General features: G+C 33.7%; 2 protein-coding genes across 2 annotated transcripts; both read right to left on the bottom strand.

Moving 5' to 3' along the window:
* Positions 1 to 3,964: 3,964 nt before the first annotated feature.
* LOC146900469 (Adaptin family protein) lies at positions 3,965 to 15,844 on the bottom strand. Its single transcript, XM_085736071.1, has 10 exons — positions 14,862 to 15,844; positions 13,454 to 13,669; positions 13,226 to 13,336; positions 11,621 to 11,818; positions 11,395 to 11,526; positions 11,241 to 11,297; positions 11,027 to 11,143; positions 8,374 to 8,451; positions 6,775 to 6,918; positions 3,965 to 5,587 (listed from the first exon to the last, which is right to left on the bottom strand). The coding sequence occupies exons 1-10, from the start codon at positions 15,648 to 15,650 to the stop codon at positions 4,490 to 4,492; spliced, it is 2,940 nt and encodes a 979-aa protein (XP_085592197.1). The 5' UTR covers positions 15,651 to 15,844; the 3' UTR covers positions 3,965 to 4,489.
* Positions 15,845 to 18,708: 2,864 nt separating this feature from the next.
* On the bottom strand, positions 18,709 to 20,347 carry LOC146900468 (protein MODIFYING WALL LIGNIN-1-like). Its single transcript, XM_085735124.1, has 3 exons — positions 19,781 to 20,347; positions 19,311 to 19,513; positions 18,709 to 19,209 (listed from the first exon to the last, which is right to left on the bottom strand). The coding sequence occupies exons 1-3, from the start codon at positions 19,898 to 19,900 to the stop codon at positions 18,951 to 18,953; spliced, it is 582 nt and encodes a 193-aa protein (XP_085591250.1). The 5' UTR covers positions 19,901 to 20,347; the 3' UTR covers positions 18,709 to 18,950.
* Positions 20,348 to 26,447: the final 6,100 nt, after the last annotated feature.

Genomic DNA, 26,447 nt, shown 5'->3' with positions numbered 1-26,447 from the left:
AGAGTTTGAAATTATAAACTTAAGAAATGAAGTTTAAATCTCATATAAGACAATTGTAAATTGGAAATTATTGTCACGTTACCGAACACATGTATCACTTTTTAGACTTCCTTTAAAACTTTTCAAAGAGACTCTGGTAGAAAACACGGGCGAATGGTCAATAACTTTGTTTCATGATCACGTCCTGATTATTGTTTTGTGATATTAAGTAATTTTTATAGAATAAGGTTATGGTGTACAAGAATGACAAGTTTTACAACATGCGCAAAGTTGTTTTCATATCATTGGATCAATAAATCTTACCATATAAATTAAATTAAATATTATTAGACTTGTTGATCAAATAGTGGAAAATAGACTTGTGCATGGTGCAAGACTTCACTTGTACACATTAGACAACGTCATTTTTATAAGAGACAGTTGGTTCATCAAAAGTTGATACTAAACTAAATACATCAATTTTTGTTAACCCAATTTTCTTTTATATTGAGGACAAAATTGAAGGGCTTTAGACATTTTTTTTAACTAATATTCATTTAAAAATAGAGTAAAACGGTAACAAAGTATTTTAATTAAGGGGAGTAAAAACTGTTTTTTTTGTAAAGAAACAGTAAGAACAAAATATGTAGGGATTACATTTAAGTTTTATCCATGAGTTATAGAGCTATTCTAAGACTTTGTAAATATGAGATAGTTGAGGATGACTAACGAAAATTGAGATATCTTCTTTCCAGGAAAAATGAACATAATAAAAACTATATAGTTAAATAGACTTCAATTTACATACTTTCATAGGACATACATACGTACATGTTAGTTAGAGGATTCCAATGATGTAAGTAAAGACTACTTACCCATTAAGAAAAGGTACCAATTGGTACCCTCCTTGGAAGAAAATAAGATGAGTACCTATTAAGCATGGTACATTTACAAGCAAACAAGGACCGGGATTCACTAAAGTTGGAACTTCTACGGTTCCTAAAGTTAAGCATATTGTTGGCCCTATTATTTTATTTTCTATCTCGTCCCAAAATTCACTATTATGTAGAAATAAAAAGAACGTCTTTGTGAGCACAACTTATGTATGAACCATAGTTCAACTTTTAGATTGTACACTTATTTATTTTAAGGCGTGAATTTCTATCAATTATTGCGAGAAAAAACGATAGCATTATAATAGCGTTTTTTCATGTATTGAGAAATAATAGATTTTACACTTATTATATTGATGTTATAATTGTGTAAAAAAAAAAAAACGCTATTATTTTTTCTCTTATAATATAATTTTTCTCTTATAATATAATATGTTTTCTCTTATAATATAATATGTATAAGACCTAGTCTTTACATGTACAATTTTTTTAATCTATCATCATTTTGGATGTTCTTAAATAAATCATACTTGGCAAGGGCGTAGCCATGTGTTAGAGAAGGGCAGCTTCGGCTACCCCAAAAATTATTTTTTTATTATTTATATTAATTAGTGCATTTTATGTTTAACTACCCCAATAAAATATGTTTATCTACTCTAAATAAGTTTATTTTGCAAAGTAAAAAGAAATAAAATACTCAAAAGAAAAGAAAAAAAAACTCAAAAGATTACCACTTATATTTGATTGCTCTGTATAAAATTGGCTAGCTTTGCTGCTGTACTCGGGAGCAAACAACAACGGCTAGAATTCTTCCAAAAGATATGATAACCTCTAGAACATGATTCACTTCCGTACAAGTAAACACGTGGATTCAAAAAATATATAAATATAGTATCTTACTATCTTATTAACATGAATGAATTTTAATATCTAAATCTTTGGAAACTATCATCCCAATAGTTGCGTACGTAGTGGGTAAAGGCGACCTCGAGTTAAACATGGAATAGTGTCAGTGGCGGAGCCAGAAAGTTTGAGCAGTGGGGGCAATATTTACATATAAATTTATATTTTTTTATAATGTAATATGTAAATATAGTAAGTGTTTCAAAAAATACATTTCGGTTTTTTTTTTTTTGAAAGAACATTATCTAGAATTTTTATTAACTAGGAAAACGTATATTTTTTTAGGGGAGGAAAACATATATATTATTTATGGTCTTGGTAAAAAAATATACATGTTTTCACTAAAAGTAAAATAAAACAAAAACAAAGGGAAGAAATGAATGGATTTTTTTTTGGTGAATGAAACTAGAGGGTAATTATACCTTATTAAGTTGTAATATTATATATATGTGTATATTAGCATTTTTTTTTTGGAAGGAAATATGTGTATATTAGCATGTCAAAAAAAATAGTGGGGGCACGTGCCTACATAGTTGGCAACGTAGCTCCGCCCCTGAATAGTGTGTATCATTTTGGTGACACAAATGTTATAAGAAGATTGGCATCAGGTAATATACTGTATTCAATTATTTGACCCAGCTAGATCAAGTATATTAACAAAATAATACAAACTGGGTTGAGATAGATGATTAGACGTTTAGCTCAAGCTCATACATGTTGTAATTTGAGTTGAAATATTAATTCTCCAATTGCATTGAACTGTACCATCTCTAATCTAGATTTATTTATAGAAAAAGTGAAAATGAAATGATAAAATGTCAACGTATATGTATACTGCAAGGTTTCTATATTTTTTATCTACTTCATCATGATTAGAATCTTTAATCTAAGTTGGCATCTCAAGATATCTTCATAACTTAGAATCTTTAATCTAAGTTAGTATTAGATTAATCTCCGAGTCAACAATAGAATATGCAATGGAATCGACTTTTAATTAAACAATATCATAGACAAAACTTAATAGAATATCTTCGCAGTTGTAAAATTTTGGTTATTCGATAAATATATTACTCCCTCCGTCTCACAATTATTGTCTCTTTAACATTTTATTTTTTTCTCAAAATAATTGTCACTTTACAATACCAATGCAGCATTTATTATTTTTTTCCACTATTATACCCTTATTTATTGAATTACATCCAACTAACTACTCCACTAACTGCAATTAATAATGGTGTTTTAGTAAATGCTACTAATTTTACCATTGAAATCAACACAATTAATCATTTCCTTAATAACCACGCACAAACCTTAAGGGTGCGTTTGATGGTCAGGATAGGGAGACAGGATATGATACATTAATCATATCCTGCTTAAATCCCATGTTATCCTGTCTTTCCTTTGTAATTTCTATCCTGAGTATAGGCTGGGTTAGAAATTATGCTGATGGGATTAGAATATCATTCCTTATTTATTAACCTGATATTCTGCCATTTTTAAAATAATGATAGCATGTATTTTCTATTATAATTAATTACATGCCATTTTTATATTATTTAATTAATTATGAGAGCAATTTTTTCATTTAATTATAATGATATCATGTTTGTTATCATGTGCGCATCAAACACATGATATGATTTGTGTTTATCATTTCCTTATCATATCCTATCTCTATCCAGCTTTATATCATATCTTGCCTCTATCCTATCATGACCATCAAACGGGCCCTAAACGACTAATATTATGAGACGGATGAAGTATATTTTAAAATCCATTTTGCGTACCTAGATACTAGATAAGTTGGAGTATATTTTAGACAATTAGACGGAAAGCTTAGGATTATGTATTTAATTAAATAAAAACTTCCCATGCTATAAAGTGCTTTTGTTGCTAAGAGAATATAATCCACCAAGAGTTTAGGTGAGATGCAGTTTAGGGTGAAAATTCTGCTCAGGTGGGATATAATTTCCATACATTTATTCAAACCAAGTTACATAATTAAAAATTAACAGAATTGTCGTGAAAAATATGAAAATTCTAATAATCGATATTGAATTTAAGTAAGACCAACCTCAACACTTCATACATTATATAATTGCCTTTAAGAACAGATAGCATAAACAATCCCCAGAACACCAGGCAGAAGTGACCGAAGAATGAAAACATCAATCATGGAGAAATTGGTCTTCAACAAAGGAATAGATGACTCTACCATCATTTATCACTACAATTTTCACGTTTACAAATGTCATACATCAAACCGACTATGACCGCAGTATCAAGCTTCTCATTGATAAGGAAAAAAAATTATAGACAGGTGGAAAAATGCACAAAAATTGAAACCAAAAGAAACAGTGTTTTGGTATAACAACAAAGATGACCTTGAACTTCCAAAGAAAGTGTAAAATGCAATGACCATGCATAACAGTACCCTTCCTTCAGAGGCTAGGCCTGACCAAAACCTGGATACAATGCAACGAGGAAAGCTTACAATAGCTATTCTGTAACTAGTACAAATATTTGCCTGTTTTAGTCATCATTCCTGGATATGGAATCACCCAATTCTTGGTGGCTGCAATCATCCATTCTAGATCACAATGTATATTATTCAATTGTGCATATATCAGATAGCCAATTGGTTCAGGAAACTGCACGTGCGGTAACTCACAAGATATTCCACCAGTATGGTTTACAACTTTCCTCTCATCGGATTAGCCAAGCAAGTCTCTGAACAAGTTGGGATTCTGTCCAGTTGGGGTCACACCCATCTGCCTGACTTTTGCATCCTTCTCCAAAGAATCTTTAGCATTAGCACCCTTCACAGATTGTGATACGGGCGACGGAATTGTTTCTCCCGTTGTGCCTCTGACAGCTGCTGCATTTGACAACCCGGATAAAAGATCTCCACTTGCAGAGTTATAGCCGCCGCCACCACTCTGTTCACAAGAAGTAGCCCCACTATAGAGTCCCATAATATCAGGTGCATTTGTAACAGCGCTATCACTATGACTTACTGTAGAACTAATGCTTGGGTCAAGAAGTCCTTCTAGTTGCATGAATGGGTCCACGGTGGGGGGTGCAACAGTGACATTTGGTTCACCCAAGTCAAGCAAATCTTGTGGAGGAGATTGTTGATTGGGGCTCTCCCCGGATGCTTTAATGGGCACAACTGCAGCTTTTGAATCCTGAGGTCTGTCTGCAGCACCAACATTAGCTTTTGGAACCTTGCTGCTAGTTGATGTTCTTCTCTCAGGTTTAGTAGAACCGCCAAACAATGAAGCGGCAAGCTTCTGCTTTTCTGGATCAATTTCATTCTGTTGCTTTCTTGAATCGTAGCTATCACGTACTTTTGAATTTACACTAGTTGCAACATCCACCTTTGTCATGCCATTCACTGGATTTTGGGCAGTAGAATTTGAGGATGATGATGCTGGAGATGAATAAGCTGGCTTACCCCACTTCTTCTGAACACCATCAAGCCTTAGCTTAAGCCCTGATGATCCTGTATCTGATGATAATCCCACTGACGTGATCTGGTGAGTCTCCCTCGCATACAATGAGTCCGACACTGGAACAAGGTCAGTCGTGGATGATAGTGAAACTGGAGTAACTTTTGATGGCACAGGAGCCTTTGGAACTTCATAAGCCTCAAATCTCAGACCATGCTGTCCAGATTCTTGCTGATCTTGGCTTCTGAAGTTGCTCACACTCACCGCTCCAGAGCGCTCGTTCTCTGATATGTAGGGCATAGCCCCACTTTCTATAGCCTGCTGGATATAATCATTGAGGAAAGACAGATTCTTATCCACCTACATAAAAGATTCAGCATGTCAATCTTAAATCAGAAAAACATGAATGTTGATATGTTCAAAAGCACTGTTCCCAAGCACATTAGTACAACGAGCGTTTTGTACAATACATATTTAAACTGCTACTGAAGTTACCCATGTCAACAGCCAAATGGTTGAAAATTTGATTCCTTGAGAGTCGAGACAATTAATCAAGAGATGTGTAACCAACAAATCATAAATTACAACTGACAAAAAAGGATCTGCCCAAGACAGATACACCGACCGAAAATTTCTAAACATTCATATCAAGCATGAAATTCTGTGATTCCCAAAATAAAATCCCTGGGAAATTTAAAAAAAATAAAAAATCTACCAGCCAAACCCCCCATAATGGGGTTCAACTTCAAAAATTCAATTCTTTGACGATTTGGATACGCCTTGCCTCTGTTATTGTCTCAACTCCCAAGTTGTAATTCGAAGTGAAGAATCAAAAAGCTAAATTATTTAAATAAAAATATTAGAATTAAAAGTATATGAATGACATGATCCCTGTTTTTTTTTTAAAGACTACCTAAGCATAAGCGTATCATGTGTTGGGTCATGCAAGAAACACAAAATTTCATGTCTGCTGTGTTGGGTCATCATGTAAGAAACACTGCATTGGTTCATGCAAAGTTATGGTCATTCAGGACCCATCAGAGCATTGAACTGAAAGGAAGAGGAATAAAATATAGCAGAAGTCTATGGACCAACAGTCATTGTCTAATAGAGCTTGACAAAAAAAAAAAAAAAAAGAGAGAATCAGACAATAAAAGTACAAAAAGAAAACAAAACAAAACATTTTCTAAATATAAGCCCCTGATAAAAGTGATGTCTTGAGTTGCAACTAGCAAACAACTCAAGCTCCGAATCAGAAGACCAAAAAGGTGAGTATGTGAATTAGGGTCAAAATAGACATGGTCAACAGTAAACTGAAACTGGAACATGTACTAGCAGAAGACTCAAACAAGAGCAAATCATATCCTGTTTTAACAATGTCATTATATATACCAAAATAGTGAAAACGTCGTTGCTTTTAAAATGACACAAGAATATGCGAAAATTAACAATGTCTTCGCAGCATTAAAAGTGTTAAGTATTATATATCAACATAGTGAAATCTACATAAATTTAAAATGACATAATTTGCTGAAATCAACAATTACCTCAATGTCTTCGCAACTGGCATCATGTGGCAATATTGCTTCAACAGCCCGTGCATCCAAACCAATAACAGCTTGTAATTCATAAGCGCGTTGCTGCAAATCAGTGGAGTGGGAAGCTAATAATTCTTCAACCAAAGATTGACACTGCAGTTTGAAAAGAAAAAGTTACTCATCTTTGTAGTACTATACCCACTCAAATTTCAGCATAAAACAAATACAGGACTCTACTTTTCATCAACAATAACAACCTATCCACCTGAAAAATGACATTATAAGATAAAATAATCAAGCATTTAATACAATGAGATATAAGCATTAGAAGTTAAAAGCAAGCATTTCTAGGAAAACAGAGCAGAAAAACAATGGTGGTATCGATAAAAATACAATATGTAATGGTTTGTTTCAAGGTTATCGAAATCGCAAGTTAAATCATAAGATTCCATGATCGTACTCCTCCTCTTGACATCTGGATCATGCACAAAAACATTTTCTGAGCGAAATCATAGCAAAATTGCATCCAGGATCATGAATTTGCAGGATCTCTGCGATCTTGCTCGTTTCTGGTCTCAAAATGAAACAGGTTTTGCACAAGCCGGTTAGATGAAAGCACAGAAAACCCTAAACACAGGTAGAAAACCCTCTCGACCTTTTTTGCATCTCTCTTCCATAGATAACCATCAACCATCACTGCCTTTCTCTCAGTCGCACACAACCTCTGCCTCTTAATCACTCTCTCTCAGTCACGCGCAACGGTGCAGGAAGGCGGCCATTTTATTCTTCTAGCTTTCTCTTCTGTCTCTATTTTTTGCAACAAGTGACTGGTAGTAATGGTTACGGGCTGGTACTAGCAGTAAGGCTCTTAATTCAACAGGAGAATCAAATGCAAGTGTTGGGACTAGTATAAGATGGAGAAATGTGCAGAAAAAATCTGCTGGGCAAAGATAAGACATGAAATGGCAACTACCTCCGTCCCTAATTATAGGGCCCTTTTGCAAAAATAACGAGAACTAAGAAAATTGATAGGAGTAATAAATTTGTTTGTAATTACTATTGTTTACAATTTTATTCTTTAAGAGAGAGAGAGCTAGTTTATGTTTTCAACATAGTATTTAATGTTGATTGAAGAAAAAGATATAAAATAAATAAGGGTATGTTGGTAAAAAATTAATTAATGTACTTGAAAATACCAAAGGGGTCTTATAAAAAGAGACAAAAAAAATTCTCAAAAGGGCAACTATTATCATAAAGTGTATACTGGAGGTATTTATTGATTTAAGCACCATTTAGCAAGCACAAAGAAGGATGTTAAAGAGTGTAGAGCTGTTCCGGATAAAATTCATCAAAAATTGCGGGACATTGTTTTTTCGGTCGTGACAAGATTGTGTAGAACCAGACCAGCCATGGTTTCACAATAACATGCTTCTATTTTCTCTCATTTAACAATATCATTGGAGTGCAATTCTTTGGTATGGTGATAAAGACGGGAAGTTATTAGCCATGTTAAATTGTGCTCAAAACTTAAACATTCACTTCCATTGTAGAAAGCCAGTGACAATAGAACAGGTGGAGAATTTTAACCTAAATTTTTTCAGCAAATACCTCAGATAGCATATCCACTTTCCTCCCAGCTGCTATTTCAAACGCATAAATTTTTGTCAGCGCTGTTATTGCATATGCCTTCACAACAAACAATAAGTTAGTCCCAATAGAAAATTGTTTAATCAGAAAAAATGAATTAATTGCCATATTAGAGCATAAAATGATAGGGTTAATGAGATCATAAAAAAAGATAAACATCAATGATCGAATGGCATAAAAGCTAAGCAGAAAATATTATCAGAAATCATGCAATTCAACCTAATAAAACACAATAACAATGACTGGCCACAATTTAAACACATTTAACACGAATTGCAATTTGCAACACATTTCATCATGCCCATAACTAGGAATCAAGAAGGGAAATATTGAATACCATTACAATCACCAGATCCTACTACATAAGCATTATGACTCAATAACATTACAATCACCAGATACTACTACATAAGCATTATGACTCATTGTCCCAACACATCCACAATCCGCGTAGAATTAGAAAAGAGAACCACTGGAATCTCAACAATGAAATCAATATAGCATTCAACAGCTAGAATAACTGCCATTCAATAAATATAACAGTCATGTTGGTAAGTACTCCCTCCATCCCTTTTTATAAACACCCTGTGTAGTTTTGACATATATTAAGAAAAGTTGGTAGTTTATTTAATGTGTCAATTTTATGTATAGATAGATATACATAAAACACCCTTTTGTATATGTATATAGTTAATCTTGATTTCTCCTATTTCAAGACACTTAGTGGTATTAATTAGGGGTTGATTTGGAAATAAACAATAAATGTATCTAGTAATTTAAAAAGTGGTTTATATTTGGGACAACTATTTTCCCCAAAAGGTGCTTATACAAAGGGACGGAGGGAGTGCTGGGAAAGCTCATTCCATTCTTGTAGCTGATGATGATTCTTCAATACACTTCCAAGACTACACTTAATCTTAAGGATGTTTTGATGACGGACATTCACATTTCTTACTCCAACCTTTGAATTTTTTAAGATCTTTTTAGGATTTTGATGCAAGATTCTTTTATTGACTGTTCAAGTTATTGGCTCTTTTGAACACAGACTTAATTTACAAAGTTGTTTTCAAAATGACAGAGATTATGTCATTGATTTAATTTATTTCCAATTTGATCTTCAATTGTGATTCTAATTAGAACTAATAGATTACTTTCAGAAGTAAGTAATATATTAAATTTTTACTGAAATTTGCACCAAAGACAAAGTAAAAAAGCAATTCTAAAAGTTGCATGAGGTTCTGGTCTCAAAGAAATTGGTTCTCCAAGATAATAATCAGTTACTTCAAGAAACTTTTAAGTTAGTATCAGCTATCCAAGGCAATGTAATTGATTAATAGTAAAAGTAATTGATTGTTTTTTCAAAAATTAAGAACTATGAACCTCTTAATCCTAATTCTTCTGTAAACAAAGGAAGTTTTTCCAATTGATTTGAACAGGGGAAACAATTAAAGATCTGAAATGGTTCTAAAATCTTGTTCTAATTTGCACTGTGGAGAGTGGTCTCGGTTTGAATGTCTTACTTACTTTGCTCACTGTTTTCTCTATTGTACTTGCTTGATTTCTATTAGGTTAGGAATCCCAAATCTGTAACTAGGGGGGCGTATAGGGGAACCTTTCTTGTTAAGCTTGAGGACTGGATGTAATGTAGATCACAAGGATGTGAACAAACCAATCATAAAAATCATTTGTGTCAATTTTCTCTACCCTATCTCTTTTTATTTCAAGCATTCCTTAATTGTCATTTCATAGAATTTTGTTGAACTTGATATTCATCGTTTGCTCATATAATCTTATGTATAATAGTACTTAATTAGTTCGATTCTTTTGTGATTAACTTGACACATTCATATTTCTACTTGTTAAAGAATCGTTTTAAAAAGAAGTGCATTTCATATGACATCACTTTGCATATCTTTCATCAAGAAAATAAAGTTTTTCATTTCTATCCTATAACTTGAAAAGGGGAGAATTTTATTCACAAAAATCTTATACACAATTCACCCTCTCCCCTAACTTGATTTTTCATTTAAACCAACATTGCTCATCCAATGCAATCAATCAGAACAAAATTGCATTACATGGCAGGTTTTTTTTATTTTAATGCTAAATAAATATGCTGAAAAGGTGACAACGCTCATTCAAGAATGTATTTTTTTATATTTTAATGTTAAATAAATATGCTATTTACGTGGCAGGTATTAACATAGATCGCACTGCAGAATCTACAAGAAACAGGTAATCTATCAAATTGCATTACAGCGCTTGAATCTTAAGAATGTAATTAGTAGGACTAAAGAGAGATAGAAATGGATCCAGCACGGAAGTAGGACCAGGAAGAAAGGATAATCTTGATAAACACACATCAGTAAAACTGACAACGATTTTAGGTAGTATGAACTAAAGAGTACGCCTCAAACATAAGCAGTGAGATTTCTAATTTCAAAGTAATATTGATATCATTACCAAAAGCAAAGGAAAACAAGAAAGAAACTATCTGCTGATAACTGAAATTTCTCGATTAAATAAGGATTAGTGACCTTTATGGTCTCTCCTTTATATGTAAAAGGTTGGCTTACACTACTGTAGAACAAAATTATTTGCATTAGAAAAATACCTTAACAATTTCATCATTAGAATATGCCTCGGCCATATCGCATAACTTCCCAGTGATATAGGAAGCGGAATGCTTTCCATCAGCTGTGCCATATTCCCCAAGAACCCAACAAATAACCTGTAATCAGTACTAAAGATTATGCTACAAACCAGATCTAATTTCTTGGAAAGTAAAGAAGTGGGAAACTATAAAACTTAAGTGGAATAGAAAGTACCTGAAGAAACACTGATGGAAGCTTTGGCTCTCCAATAATGCGCAAATATGACTCAACCTACATCTCCCAGAAGAGCTTCCACTCAGTAATATGCATGTGACTAATTTTATAGAGACGTACCAAATAAACAGGAGCTAGTATCAAGATAACATACAGCAGACGATCTCAGCTGACTATATGCGGCATCATCGTCCTCTCCAAATCCTTCTGCAATCAACCGCATTAAATTATGTGCAACCTTAATATTCACAAGATCTCCAGCATGCTCAAAAACTTTATTCATGGTCTGTATAATCAAGTACAAGGCATCGTTAGCTATCAATGAATGTTTGTAAAAAATAATGCAAAGCCAAGACCATACAGAAAAAGATCTTAATTACCTGTATAAACCAATGATTACTCGGTGCAAATTGTTCAGCAAGTTCCACACATCGAGAAGCTATATAGGTTTTATAATGATCGTCACTAATGCTGATCATGTACTCAATCATACGGTCAACGATCACTTCCACATTGGAAGACTTGGTCATTTTGTATAGCAGTTCAAAAGTTTTTCGCTTCAAAGTATCGTCAGGATCCTGCACCATCCAAAAAATTAGATTTTTATTTGTACTGCAAAGCTTGGGATGAGCTAAACTAATTGAAACATTTGTCTAAAAGCTGACATGCGATAGATAAATAGATATTATAAAAAGTACATACAATTAATGATTAAACGCAAAGTAGTGGCATGTTTCTCACTTAATAGGTAATAATTGGCATGTTTCTCACAGTCAGACTAGGTAAAGGTACACAAGCATTAATTTATTGTCTTTCAGTCTTTCTAGATTGGTTGCACAACTCTTCATAAATGCATCCAGACAATGATATTGGCAGGTTTTCAAACTCAAGACGGCATCAAACAAACATTAATTCATTCTCTTGCTGAACTTGTTGGTAAAATTGTTCATATTTTATAATGTAGTTGCAGGGCGTGAAGATAACAGCCACCGGCCTCCATTACTAGTTACAAGTCTAAACAATAAAATTTTATATACAAAAACAGGGAACAGTAAAAATGTAACACAAATATTCATCTGACAATATATTTCATTTTTCATTTTCCATATAAATTTCATTTTTTGTCTAATATGTAACATCAAACGAGTGACTAACAGCAATGTTCATTTGCAGAACATCTTTTGTAACAAAAAGTAGCTTTTCATTATCCTCATTATAGGTAGTTACGAGTTAATTTTCCATAGAACATACACTAAAGGAAAGCAATTCTTCTAATGATTAAATCAAACATAAACACATTGTTTGGAACAGCAGAATGTGGAAGGAAGCCTAGCAGGAAAGAAAGTTTTTAGAATTGTGTGCTTTCATCGTTTGGGTTGATTATGAACAGGGAAGGAAAGAAGCTTTCTCATGGGTCCCACGACAAAAAGTAATCCTCTTTCAATCCTCTCCAAATTGGAGAGAAAGATTGCATAAAGCATAGTTTTATTGAAAAGACATAAAACCCAAAACCTTTTTTATAATATATATAATACTAATAATATATCTGTTTGTACCGGAAAAAACTATGGCAAATAATTTATGTATACACACACACACACATTATTTATACATATGCTATAATAAAATAATTCGTTATATTAAACTAATATCGTATAATAGGTGTATATAATATATATCATTTTTACATAAGGGTATAATTGTCATTTACTTAATATAACTCATTCTTTCCTTTCACTTTCTATTCACTTTCACTCATACCAAACAACCATCAAAATTCTCTCACTTTCTTCTCACTTTCCTTTTACTTTCTTTCCTTTAACAATCTTTCCTTACTATCTTTCCTTTCACTTTCTTTTCTCATCCAAACAAAGCCAAAGGGAAAGAAACACACAATAATAAAAAAAAAAAAAACCAAAACATAAATTGGTAATGCAAAACACATTTGTCTCAACTCTTAAAGCATTTAAGATGAACATCCTTACCTCTAAGCAGTCAATGACGGCAAGTTGATGTTGTTCTGCAATAAGCGGACTTAACTTGATCAATCGACCGAGAGCATCAATACCCATGTATTTCAGATTATGACTATCACTCTGGCCACACAAACACAACAGAGACAAAAACGTAACACATCACAACACAGCCTAATGGAAAAACATGTACAACATAAATTTCAAACAAAATCAGCTTCGACAACAACAAAAACAAACCTTCAAAAACTTGGCAATCACATCCGCAGCAGCTTCTAACAACTTGGGATTGGGATATATGGAAGAGACACAGCGAATGGACTCATAAAGAATAGCATTCCCTATGTTACTTGATGAATCACCCTTCCTAATTATATCGCCAATAACGGTGTACATGTGTTCGCTAGAACTCTTGTCGCCACTTCCCAACAATGCAAGAATTTTCAGCAACTTAATCTGCACACTCGACACATTTTTTCCTCAAATAAGAAGCAATTTTAAATAAATAAAAAATAACTTCTGTTAATTGTTTTACAGTGGATTATATCATCATCAATTTAACCTTCTGCCAAGTGTAATTTATGTGAAAACCCAGGTGTTTATTTCTACCAGGAAAAAAAATAATATTGATTTTGACCCAAATCTTAATTTGACTATGACTAGAGACATAAAAGGTATCTTTTGATTTAACTTGATAAATTTACACTACATTCTATATAAAACTTTCTTTCAAAGTAAAAACATCTAAACATAAATAGCTGAACTTCAAACTCAATTATAACCAAATCAATTCTATTCAAAAACCATGTTTATCAAGCACTCATCCAAACACACATAGTGTGTGTTTGGAATAGCAGCTAGTTCAGTGATTTTGTTGAAGCTCCATAATTTAACTTTTCCAAAATCAAATCGACACACGGTGATTCTGCTAAACTCACCAAAACATAACTATTGGTTCTACATTTTTACACTACTTTCTAAATCAAACTTCCTTTCATGGTAAAAACATCTAAACATAAATAGTTGTACTTCAATCTCAATTATAACCAAATCAAGTCTATTCAAAAACCATGGTTGCCATCCAACTCATCCAAACACACTTGATGCATGTTTGGTATTATGATGAGTTTGACAAAATCACGGTGGCAGTGTAATTTTGTTGAATCTCCAAAATGTAGATTTTGCCAAAATCCCACTGCCACACTATGATTCTGCCAAACTCACCGTTAATCCAAACATGCACTTAGTAGTAATCACGTATGGCACTCGAGCACAAAACATGCCGATTGGTTCTACATTTTAACTAATTATAGACTTGGCAAATTTACACTACATTCTACATCAAACTTGCTTTCAGAGTATAAACATCTAAACATAAACAGCTGAACCTCAAACTCAATTCTAACCAAATCAATAATTCTATTCAAACACAGCACACACTTCATGCATGTTTGGAATAATGGTGAGTTCGGTGATTTTGTTGAAGCTCCAAAGTGTAGTTTCTGACAAAATCACACTGACACACCGTGATTCCGCTAAACTCACCAAAACATACCGATCGGTTCTACATTTTATAACTAATAGCTAATTATCGACATGCAAGAAACTAAAACCAAATCAAAACTAAAACTAACTTCATAACAATCACCTGAACGAAAGGAGCCGGCATCTGGTGATAATCATAGCTCTTAGGCAACCTATGTTCAGCTACCTGTTTAAGAATACTAACAAAACTAACAACAAGATCCTTATACGGAATCGGATCATCGGTTATAAGATCAAACAACGGACAAAGAGTAGCACCCATAACACCAGGATCATTATCACACAATCTCTTCCTAAAATTCGCCACAAGATGCGAAACCGACGACGCCGATTTCCTATGAAAGCTATGAAGTGCCATGACCGCCTTCTTCCTAACCGCTTCTTTCCCATGCGAAAGAAGCTCAACAACTAACGGCAAAACGGCAGGTATAGTTTCTTCGTTGATTAATCTACAAACGGCATTAAGTGCAGCACAAACGACAAGGTAATTATCAGATTTAAGATCCTTTTGAATCGTATTAACGATTAAGATAATGAGATCGTGATCGTCGTTGAGGAACAGAGTAACGGCGAGATAACCGGTGCGTTTTGAGAGAAGATTATCATCGTGAGTCATTTTAACGGCGTGAATGTAACCGAAAGAAGCGTCGTGACCGAGCATTTCAACGTAGAGAAGACGAATTATGTACTCTTTCATCTTCCGTTTAGGGATATCTGGTTCGGAGATTCGGCGTTTTAGGGTTTCGATTTCACGGATTACGATTCGGTCTTCTTCGGCTTTGGATCGAGATTCACCGATTGATTTGATTAGGTCGAGAAATTCCTTTGATTGACCGAACGCGCCTTGTGATCCCATGGCGAGTTCGCGGCCGATTGTTTTCAGTTGCTCCATTGGTTGTTACGGAGGTTTTGGATCCGGTGATGGTTCCCGGAGGTGGTTACGGTGGTGGATCTGATCGGAGGGGTTGTGGTTATGGTGATGAATGTGATGTGTGAATTTGGGTTTGGAGAGTGTGAAGGTGGAGATGATGAAGAGAGTAAACGACGTCGTGTACGACGGAGAAAGAAAGAGAAATGAAAGAAAACAAATAACACTGACTGTGTTTTTGGTACTTGGCAACGGTGTAAAAAACTGTTTACTGTTATTTTTATTTTTTTTTCCAGGAAAAAGACAATGGAGTAGGTGGTTAATTGGTAGTGTAATTTTTTTTTGAAAGGAAATTGGTATTTATTATTTATTTTTTTAACAATGGTAGTGTAATTTTTTTTTTTTTGAAGGAATGGTAGTGTAATTTTTTAATGAAGGTAGTGTTTGTGTGATAAACGTGGTGTGTTTTTATCGAGCTGGACTAGCAATATTTTCTTTGAACATTTTAATATTAATTCTCTTATTAGTTCCTTCAAAAAAAAAAATTCTCTTATTAGTTTAAATTATTTTTTTTGAAATATTATTAGTTTAAATTATTATGAATCTATACTTTGAAAATATAACCTACACAAAATAGTAAGATATACATTAATTTCATTCAATAATAGTTTAAATTACTAGTATTTTTTGTTTTTTTTTACAAGCATTCCTCGTTTTTTTATTATAGAGAGAAATTTCATGTGAAGTCGAGTTTTTTTTCGTGTAAATTAATTACATTCTTCAAATTGTAACTATTAGTCCTTGTTTATAAATGTTGTTTTTCTATTGAAAAAAAAAGTTTACGTTGGTCAAATTTTGGAGGTTCATCAAAACCGAAGCGCACATCAAGACTCAAACAACAATTATAGATATATTTCTATTTATTATCTACAAAAGAGATAATCACATTAGTCATGGAAGTTAAATTTGCAATTTTACGAACAAGTCAATTTTTTATCAACTAAGTCAACCTTCTTTGACGGTCCTTGTTTATAAATGTTAGCAACACTTACCACTCCCTTTAAATACTCGCTCATTTGATATGTAGGGAATTGGGTTTAATCTAAAAAATTTCACTTCTTCACTTAAGGTGTGTGCGTGTGTGAGAGAGAGTCTAGCTATTATGTTATTTGACCAATAAAAATCACATATTCATTTATTTGGTAAAATACATGTGAGTCTCATCACTTTAGATTGCTAGCATTGAACTCTTCTTCTTTTTTAAAGGGAAATAGTAAAAAAATGCCTCTAAAGTTGAAGTGTGTTTATCAAAATCAGTACTCTTAGGTAGGGGCTTTCATTGGTGTGAGTCGACTCACGAACATGATGACCCAAACTTACCAAATTCGTTGATAAGCCGGATCCGATCATTAACAGGTTTAACCCAGACCAACCCGCAAATTTCGGTTCAGATATCGGGTTTAAGTTTGCAAACTTATGGACCTCACCTGTTAGTAATAATTTATTATATTACTATTATTTACTAAGTAAAAAAAACTTTAAAAATATATGTCTATTTTTTATCCAAGTTCAATTTCTACCAAAAACAATTGTGAGCCTAATATAATCCTAATTTCATTTACAATATTCAAAACGACTCTCAAACCATATGGTGTGATTTGTTCATAGTTGCTTCTTGTATACTTTCTCTCTCTAACTCATTCTTTGAGTTCTTTGTGAATCAAATAGTTATGCCAATCTCCTAGCTACTCTGGGATACCTAGGAAGTTTCATTTGGGCTATTATCAATGCTTATCCTTGCAAACTTAGTCTGAAGATTCATTTTGATCTTATAAGTTGTAGCGCCTCTCACTCTATCCTTAGCATTCGAGAAACATATTCAAGTGAAACTTAAGCTGTCAAATGAAAGCATAAAAGTGAACAAATATTTGCTTGTCCTCTCCCTAATCATGTCTTAGACTTCAAGTGTAACATCTCAAAAAATTAAATAATAATTGGCAATCATATTATAGGTATCTTTAATTAGATTAATCATTAGATGTACCTTAATAAAAGAATAAGAATTTAAGTAATGGCATAATAGTAATAACATTATTAGGCTTAAGTGTATAAGGGTAATCAATGAGGCATGCCTTGTATAGATGGACTTTAGGGGGGAAATCAGAGTTAGAAGGAGAGGAAAAGGACTCACAAAAAGAAGGAAAACCATAAAAGGAAAGAGAAAAGATAAGGTGTGATTTCTTTAAATTGATTGCTCCTGATTTTGCTCCACCCATCAAAATATGATTTTTATATTCTTAACAATTCTCACATGATTTTTTTTTTTTAATAAAAAACAAGTTAGTTAAACTAAGCATGATCTTGTTATTGCAAATTGAATCTTGTTCTAAATATATTCTTATTTGGGCTGAGCTAGCCTTTAAGAAAGCAAAATGTTTAATTTATTGAATCGTGACTATTTTTAGAGAAATTATATTTTAAAACAAATTTTGGGGCAAATCTCTCATATTCTCGTTGTATTCCTCCTCGTCTCTCCCTCTCTCTATCTTTATCTCCCTCCCTCCCTCCCTCCCTCTCTCTCTCTCTCTCTCTCTCTCTCTCTCTCTCTCTCTCTAGGAGCCGTCACTTACAACCCTAGTTTCTTCTCATTCCCCCACTTCAGAAAGGGGTGATTTAGGGTCAATTTTTGACCCGATATCGCCCTTCTAAATCGTTTTTCTCATTCTCTTTTACATAAACAATTGATTTTCACATATATTTAGTTTTTTCTTTTGTGATTTCGTCGACGTTGTTTGTTTTCCCTACTCTGTACGAAGTTGTTTTGTTTTCCCCTACTATGTATGAAGTTGTTTTGTTTGCCTTACTTTGTGCGGCATTGTTTTGTTTTCCCGTCTTGTTACGATGTTTGATTGTTTTAAATTGTTAGATTAACTTCAATCCAGTGTCAATTCAATCAATAACTTTGATATCATCAACGTTACAAATTCAAAGACATGAATATTCCGAACACTTGAATCTAGTCAAACATCCCACTTATTCACCTTAAAAAAATAAATTTCGACCTATAAACCGGTAGGCAAAATAAAGAAGAAAAAAAATGATAAGCTAGATTGTTATTTTTTTTTGACTTATAATAGTGAAGGGCTCTTGCACTTGTCACTTTCTTTGACATAAATTCATTAAATAAATAAAAAATGACACTCATTTTTGTGTCTCTTACTGGTCTTATAGTTTTAGCCTCTACAACAACTTGTGGGGGGGTCTAGTGTACAGTGTACTTGATATAAACTCACCCACTTTCCAAACCCCTTTTCTTTTTCTATTCTAACACAAAAAGTGTGGTTGTTTAGCGTCATCCACTTTGTGTATTTTATGATCTTGATGTGCTTGGCTGGATTTTAATGTTGAAAAAACTGAACCATTTAGAGAACCAATTGTAACAAGGATCAATATGGCTGAGCCAGAGTAAGTTCCTCCTTTAACTAGAAAGCACTCACCATTCAACCATCCTTTCCCATAGAGCTGTCTTCTGCTCATGCTTGTTGCAGCAATCAATAATATAACTACAATTCCAAAGCTAAGCCTGATAAACATTACAAACAATTTACTCTTTTTTTTAGTCTAACAATTCACATTTTAAAGTAACAGCTAGCAACAAATATGCAAAAGATTGATATAACATACCAAGATATCAAAAACAGAACCTTTGCAGTAGTAGGCATCTTAAACTTGGAGATATTTTTCCATCTTGAATAAGAATTTTTTAGTAACACATAATTTCCAATTATATGTGCAAAAGATAAACTAACCAATGTTGCAATACTCAATCCAAATGCTTGGCTTGTTGGCAAATAACATAGTTTTCCATTCCATCTAAGATCATCCTCCTATAAAATAAACAAATTAATCATTGGAAATATTTTTCATACGAATCACCGTCACAATCACTAACACTGAACACGATGTTCATACGTCGGCACGGGTAATAACTTGAGAAAATCAATCAATTTAATGTAATCACACATGTCGATGTCGGACATCAGAAACACACTCGACAGAAGTGTCGTACTATTTTCATATAAAAGCAAAAATAGAAAATCTTTGAGGATTATTAAAATTCAAGTAAACAAAGAAGAGAATGAGCAGTACCTAACCTTATTCCTCTTTATCTCAGCAGCTATACACAAGATGAAGGAGATTAAGCCAAGGGAGAGAGAAATTATAATGAAGAAGAAGATCACCGTGTACTTGCATCTAGGAGGATGATTTTCCATGGAGTTTTTGTTTTTGAATGAAGAGACTTGTGAAAAGAGTAGAACTAGAAGGAATAATAATGAATATGTCTTGAAACTTACTCAAGGAACAAAATTATGACTTGATGCTATGAAGGTGTTGGCCATCCCTTTCTTTCTTCCTTTGTGGTGTTTCCAACTTTCTTCCTAATGAGTCTACCATATTGGTTTGAAGAAGATGCTATTTCTCTTAATTGAATGTGGACCTTGTTTTGAAAATTCTTGTTTATTTTTATAGTTATACTTTTCTCATCAACTAGAGCTGGTCAACTTCTCCAATTGTTTGGTGCTACAGGATGTTCTTATAAAAGGAAGCTAACACTCATTTTTTAGAATTCGAGTTTAGGCTTAACTAATCAAACCAAAGAAAAGTCAAAAATTGCATATAAAAAAACGTGCATGTATTTAGTCTCAATGCAAATATTTTTTAGGTCTCGTTACCGAATGCCCCCGGACACTCTTTAAGCATTCCAAAATAAGTAATTATTTTAAAAAAAGTTAAATATTTTGATTTCCAATGCATTAATTACATGTATTTTCATAAAATATTTACTACTTATGGTTTTTAAAAAGTGCTCTGAGGACACTCATTAACATTTCCTATATTTTTTTTTTTACTTTTTTTTATTAACCCTACGATTTTCAGAGGAAAGAGTTCCTGATACTCTACACTTTGACATATGTATTGTCAGACCAAGAATTATACCGTCAGACTTCATAGTATAGCCTAACCAATAATAATAATTATTCTACCTAGTAATGGAATTCAGGTTTTTCTGAAAAATTTATTCTTTAATGGAGTTCATTAAACACTTTGAAGTCAATTGCTTAGTTTATAGCATGATAATTGCTCCACTTATATTATCACTAGTAGGTCAACGAATATATATTCACGTTTTTTACTATTTACATAGTAATATATAATGAACAATTAAAAAGACAAGGATTGGATTCCTCTCCACTGAAAAGAGCGATTAGTGGCTAAAGAATCCTGCCTTTAGTTCTCTAATCATCGTTAGTCTGGAGAATTACTACGTAGAACATTTACTTTTAATTTTTTTTATCAAACATTTATTTTTAATTGAGTTTGCCTCTTCTTTCCTTAAACTATAAGGAAGTGTGTGAATCAAAGAAATTGTGAGGAGAAGTGGTCAATTTTGGATAGCCAGGATGATCATTAAGATATATAGGTTAGTATGTCTTTCTCCCTTTTCCCATCTTTCAGTATGTGACAAACAGTGGATTCATGAAGTGGAGCACACTAGCACATGAGTCATGAGGTGACAAGTATTTCAAATTGAGATTGGAAGATAAGTCTCTAATATATATTTTTGTTTTTTAATAAACAATATATTTTTTATATAAATTAAATGATGGTGAGTTGGATTCTTGAAATTGACCACGTTAAGGCCTCAAGGCTCAAAGGGCAAATACTTTTTTGTTACAAAGATCACCTTGAGAAAAATATCGCACTTTAAACAATCTAATAATAAGAGTATTTGTATTAGTCATGATACGTACGTCAACCTTGCTTGGCAAGCATAGCAAGATTGAAAGTTAGAAATATTTGAAACCCATTTCTCCATTGTTCTTATGAATAGAAAATTTATCCAAGAGAGCCAATGAATCACTTTATTAATTGCTCCCCACCAAAAGAAATTTATCATTTTTTCAATGGCAAAGTAAAGATACTATAAGTTAGAATAGATTAAAGCACCGACTTAATAAGAACTTCACATCATACCTTTGAGAGATACTTGTTGTTTCATGAGTTAATATTCCTTTAAGAAGAGTGTTAGGAACACTCTATTTTCTTTCGACACTTCCCCAACCACACATTCTCTCATTGGATGAAATTAATGTGAGGTCCACACTTCAGAAATGAATCTCATATAAGGTGGTGACACCCACATGAATTCACCAAATGAGAGAGTGAGTGTTAAAAAATGTTCAAAAGAGAGTAAATGATAAAGAGAGTATTCATAGCATTTATCTTCTTCTAAACTCTATCTTTAATGAAACTAAAGATGGATTTTTTTACTTCTGCCAATTGTAGAGGGTATCACCTGGTATTTACCAGTTCCAAGAATTGCTTGAACACCAAAAACATTTACAATACCATTTTGAATAGTTTAAAAATATTTTTAAACAATAGCATACAAATTTTTATGTAGTTTAAAAATATTGTTTATTGGGACAAAAAAAATTATTTCAATCACAAAATAAGAGATACATTGGTTTCTTTTTTAAGGAAGAGATATATTGGTATTTTGCTTTAACATTTAGAGAGTTAATTAACAAGAAAAATTGAGAATGATTTTGTACACTTTTTCATATGCTAGCTAGATTTAAAGAAACTTGGAATAAGTTTTTGAAAAGTTATGGTTTGACTTTCTTAAAGCTTTCTCTTCTGTCCAATTCAGAATTCAAACTTTTCAAGTAGCGAGTCTGTTTTTCGGAGATGTGATTATATGTGAATTTTAAATTGATAGGTACAATGAACCTTAGGTATATTGATTTAAATTGCATTTGAATTACAAAGACTCACTAGGTTCTTTACTTGATTTTAGGTTAATTGTACTTCAAATTGACACAAATATGAACACAGATCCAGTTATTGCATTTGTTATCAAACAGTAATTGATGTCAATAGAATTGAAAGCAGTAGAATTATTCATTAGTGCTGATTTGGTGCAGATGTGTTGGTCATTAAACCAGCAGATTTGCACAGACTTTATTGCAAGTCAAACCAGCATATTCTACATTATTGTACAGTTATAATTGTGTAATTATGTATTTAGTCAATGGCCTAGCTGTAGATAACAGTTACAGATTGTATCAGCACTATATATATGAAAACACTCCAGCAAAAGGGATCATAGTTTTGACCCTATTTTCTCTGAGTTTAACATGGTATCAATCTAGGTTTCGATCCAACAGTTTCTTTTGTTCCCTTTGTTCCTAGTTTCGTGTCTTTCTCTGAGTTTTCTTGTTCTCTCAGCCCCTTGATTTCCTAGTTTCTCTAGTTTCTTGTTTGTTTTTTCCCCCTGCTGTGATTTTTTTTCCAGCACCATGTCTACGACTACAGACAAGTTTGATGTTCTTTTTGTTCGCCTAAATGGAAAGAACTATTCCACATGGGCATTCCAGATAGAGATCTTTGTCAAAGGCAAAGGAGCTTTGGGGTCATGTTGACGGTACCGGTCTTATGTTTCTCCTGGTCTAACCAGTAACCTTATTTCAGTTGGCCAATTAGTTGACAATGGTTGCAAAGTTGAATTCTCAAATTCTGGTTGTTTTGTGCAGGATCAACACTCAGGGAAGATGATCGCGAAGGGGCCTAAAGTTGGACGTCTTTTTCCTCTTAGTTCATTGTTGTCTTCGTGTTCATTTCTGCCTTTTATTTCTTGTAATTCTGCAATTGTTAGTTTCCAATTATGGCATAAGCGTCTTGGTCATCCAAACTCAAATGTACTTCATGATTTAATAAAGTCAGGAGTTCTTGGCAATAAACATTTCCCGTCTCTTAGTGCTGTTCAATTTGATTGCAATTCTTGTAAACTTGGTAAAAGTAAAATTCTACCCTTTCCAATTCATCAATCAAACGTAAATCAACCTTTTGATATGATTCACAGTGATTTATGGGGAATAGCACCTGTTATATCTCATGCACAATACAAATACTTTATAACTTTTATTGACGACTATAGTCGTTTCACATGGGTCTATTTTTTGCGTTCTAAAGCTGAAGCCTTCACTGCTTTCAAATTCTTCCATGCCTTTGTTCAGACTCAGTTTTCATCTAAAATTAAAATTTTACGTTCTGACAATGGGGGGGAATACACATCTCATTTATTTCAAGAATTCTTGCAGGAAAATGGCATATTATCTCAAAGGTCATGTCCTTCCACACCCCAACAAAACGGGGTAGCGGAAAGAAAAAATCGCCATCTTCTTGATGTGGTCCGTACTTTAATGTTAGACTCGTTTATGCCCTCTCGGTTTTGGTGTGAAGCACTCTCCATTGCTGTACACCTAATTAACCGCTTGCCTTCTCATGTTTTAAACAATGATTCTCCCTTCTTGAGGTTATTTGGTAAGCCACCAAACTATTCTACTCTTCGCACCTTTGGTTGTGTTTGTTATGTTCATCTTCCACCACAAGAACACACCAAACTCACAGCTCAATCTGTTAAATGTGCTTTTCTTGGCTACTCAGCCCACCAAAAAGGTTTTTTATGTTATGATCCTAATCTCCATAGGATTCGTGTTTCAAGAAATGTTATCTTTCAAGAAAATGCATATTTTTTTGCTACTAACCAAGATAATCATCCTTTTATGTCCAAATCTGTTTTGCCATTATTTCCAAATAGTTCTGAAGGTGAACAAACGCGTCAACCTCTCTTGGTCTATCAAAGACGTCCAACTGTTCCACCGCCTCCCGATCATTCTCTGGATGCTGATCCGACATTTCAACCAGAACCAGTTCCCTTACGTCGCAGTACTCGCGATCGTAAACCTCCAGAGAAGTATGGTTATTCTAAACCTTTATCTTTGACAGCAACTTTAGCATGTGTTCCTATTCCTTCTTCATATAAACAGGCTATGGAGCATAAATGTTGGCAGGAAGCTATAGAAGCTGAACTTTTGGCACTAGAGGAAAATCAGACATGGGACATTGTGCCATGTCCTCCATCTGTTAAGCCACTTGGTAGTAAATTTGTGTTCAATATAAAGATTCGTTCAGATGGATCAATAGATCGCTACAAGGCTAGATTGGTTGTTCTTGGGAATAAACAAGAGTTTGGTCTAGACTATGAGGAGACCTTCGCACCTGTGGCCAAAATGACTACTGTGAGAACTATTCTTGCTATTGATGCATCTAAATCTTGGCAAATTCACCAGCTAGATGTGAAAAATGCCTTTCTCCATGGTGACCTCAAAGAAGAAGTTTACATTAAACTTCCTACTGGTATGCCCTCATTACCTAATACTGTTTGCAAACTAAAGCGTTCTTTGTATGGATTAAAACAAGCACCAAGAGTGTGGTTTGAAAAGTTTAAAACAACACTACTTGGCTTTTCCTTTCTCCAAAGCAGCTATGATTCGTCTCTCTTTCTACAAAGAACCTCAAGAGGAATTGTGATACTTCTTGTTTATGTGGACGACATTGTCATCACTGGCTCAGATCAAGAGGCTGTTACGACAATCAAACAATTGTTGCATACAACCTTTCACATGAAAGATCTTGGACAACTCACTTATTTCTTGGGATTAGAAGTGCAATTCCAACATAAAGGCATCTTTGTCACTCAGCACAAATATACTCAGGATCTTATTCATATGGCTGGTCTCACTAATGCAACTCCAGTTGACACTCCCATGGAGGTTAATGTAAAGCTACGACGGGATGAGGGTGAACTCCTGCAAGACCCAACTTTTTACCGAAAATTGGTCGGAAGTCTTATCTACCTAACCATCACAAGACCCGATATCTCTTTTGCTGTCCACACAGTCAGTAAATTCATGCAAAATCCGAGACACTTGCATCTTTCTGCAGTGCAACGAATCATTAAATACTTGCTAGCCACTTCCAAGCGGGGTCTTTTCTTTCCGACAGGTGCAACAATACAACTTCAAGCATACAGTGATGCTGATTGGGCTGGATGTCCAGACACCAGGAAGTCTACAACTGGATGGTGTATGTTTTTAGGAGATGCCCTTGTCTCCTGGAAATGCAAGAAACAAGAATCGGTCTCTAAATCTTCAACAGAAGCAGAATATCGCTCCATGTCTGCAGCATGCTCTGAGATTATCTGGTTGCGAGGTCTTCTTTCAGAACTTGGTTATTCACAAACACAACCAACTCCGCTGCATGCTGATAATACAAGTGCCATACAGAATGCTGCAAATCCTGTATAGCATGAGCGAACGAAGCACATGGAGGTTGATTGTCATTCAATCAGGGAAGCCTATGACCGCAAAATTATCACTTTGCCTCACGTGTCTACATCTGTTCAACTTGCTGACATACTCACAAAATCCATGACACGTCAGCGCCATAATTTCTTAATTAGCAAATTGATGCTTGTAGACTTACCAGCATCAATTTGAGGGGGGATGTCAATAGAATTGAAAGCAGCAGAATTATTCATTAGTGCTGATTTGGTGCAGATTTGTTGGTTATTAAACCAGCAGATTTGCACAGACTTTATTGCAAGTCAAACCAGCATATTCTACATTATTGTACAGTTATAATTGTGTAATTATGTATTTAGTCAATGGCCTAGTTGTAGATAACAGTTACAGATTGTATCAGCACTATATATATGAAAACATTCCAGCAAAAGGGATCATAGTTTTGACCCTATTTTCTCTGAGTTTAACAATTGAATCCTAGTAAGTGATGTATTTTGTGTCTTATATCTTATACTACAAGTAACCATAACAACTTTGAATTGGTCCAAGAGTATGTGTTATGTTGACAAGGCTTACCAGTTTATTCACAAGATTACAAAGCCAAAAAAAA

The sequence above is a fragment of the Medicago sativa genome, chromosome 8 (genome assembly GCF_051527215.1).
Source record: "Medicago sativa cultivar Bolivia chromosome 8, Bolivia_mono, whole genome shotgun sequence".
In the NCBI taxonomy this organism is placed as follows: Eukaryota; Viridiplantae; Streptophyta; class Magnoliopsida; order Fabales; family Fabaceae; genus Medicago; species Medicago sativa.
This window is presented reverse-complemented; position numbering and strand designations above follow the sequence as displayed.

Coding starts and splice junctions, on each gene's coding strand:
- LOC146900469 (XM_085736071.1), bottom strand. CDS start 15,650: ATGGAGCAACTGAAAACAATCGGCCGCGAACTCGCCATGGGATCACAA. Junction 11,144..11,240: donor TTCCATCAGTGTTTCTTCAG/GTACTTTCTATT, acceptor TACTGATTACAG/GTTATTTGTTGGGTTCTTGG. Junction 8,452..11,026: donor CTAATGATGAAATTGTTAAG/GTATTTTTCTAA, acceptor TTTGTTGTGAAG/GCATATGCAATAACAGCGCT.
- LOC146900468 (XM_085735124.1), bottom strand. CDS start 19,900: ATGGAAAATCATCCTCCTAGATGCAAGTACACGGTGATCTTCTTCTTC. Junction 19,514..19,780: donor CTGAGATAAAGAGGAATAAG/GTTAGGTACTGC, acceptor TTTATTTTATAG/GAGGATGATCTTAGATGGAA. Junction 19,210..19,310: donor GTTCTGTTTTTGATATCTTG/GTATGTTATATC, acceptor AATGTTTATCAG/GCTTAGCTTTGGAATTGTAG.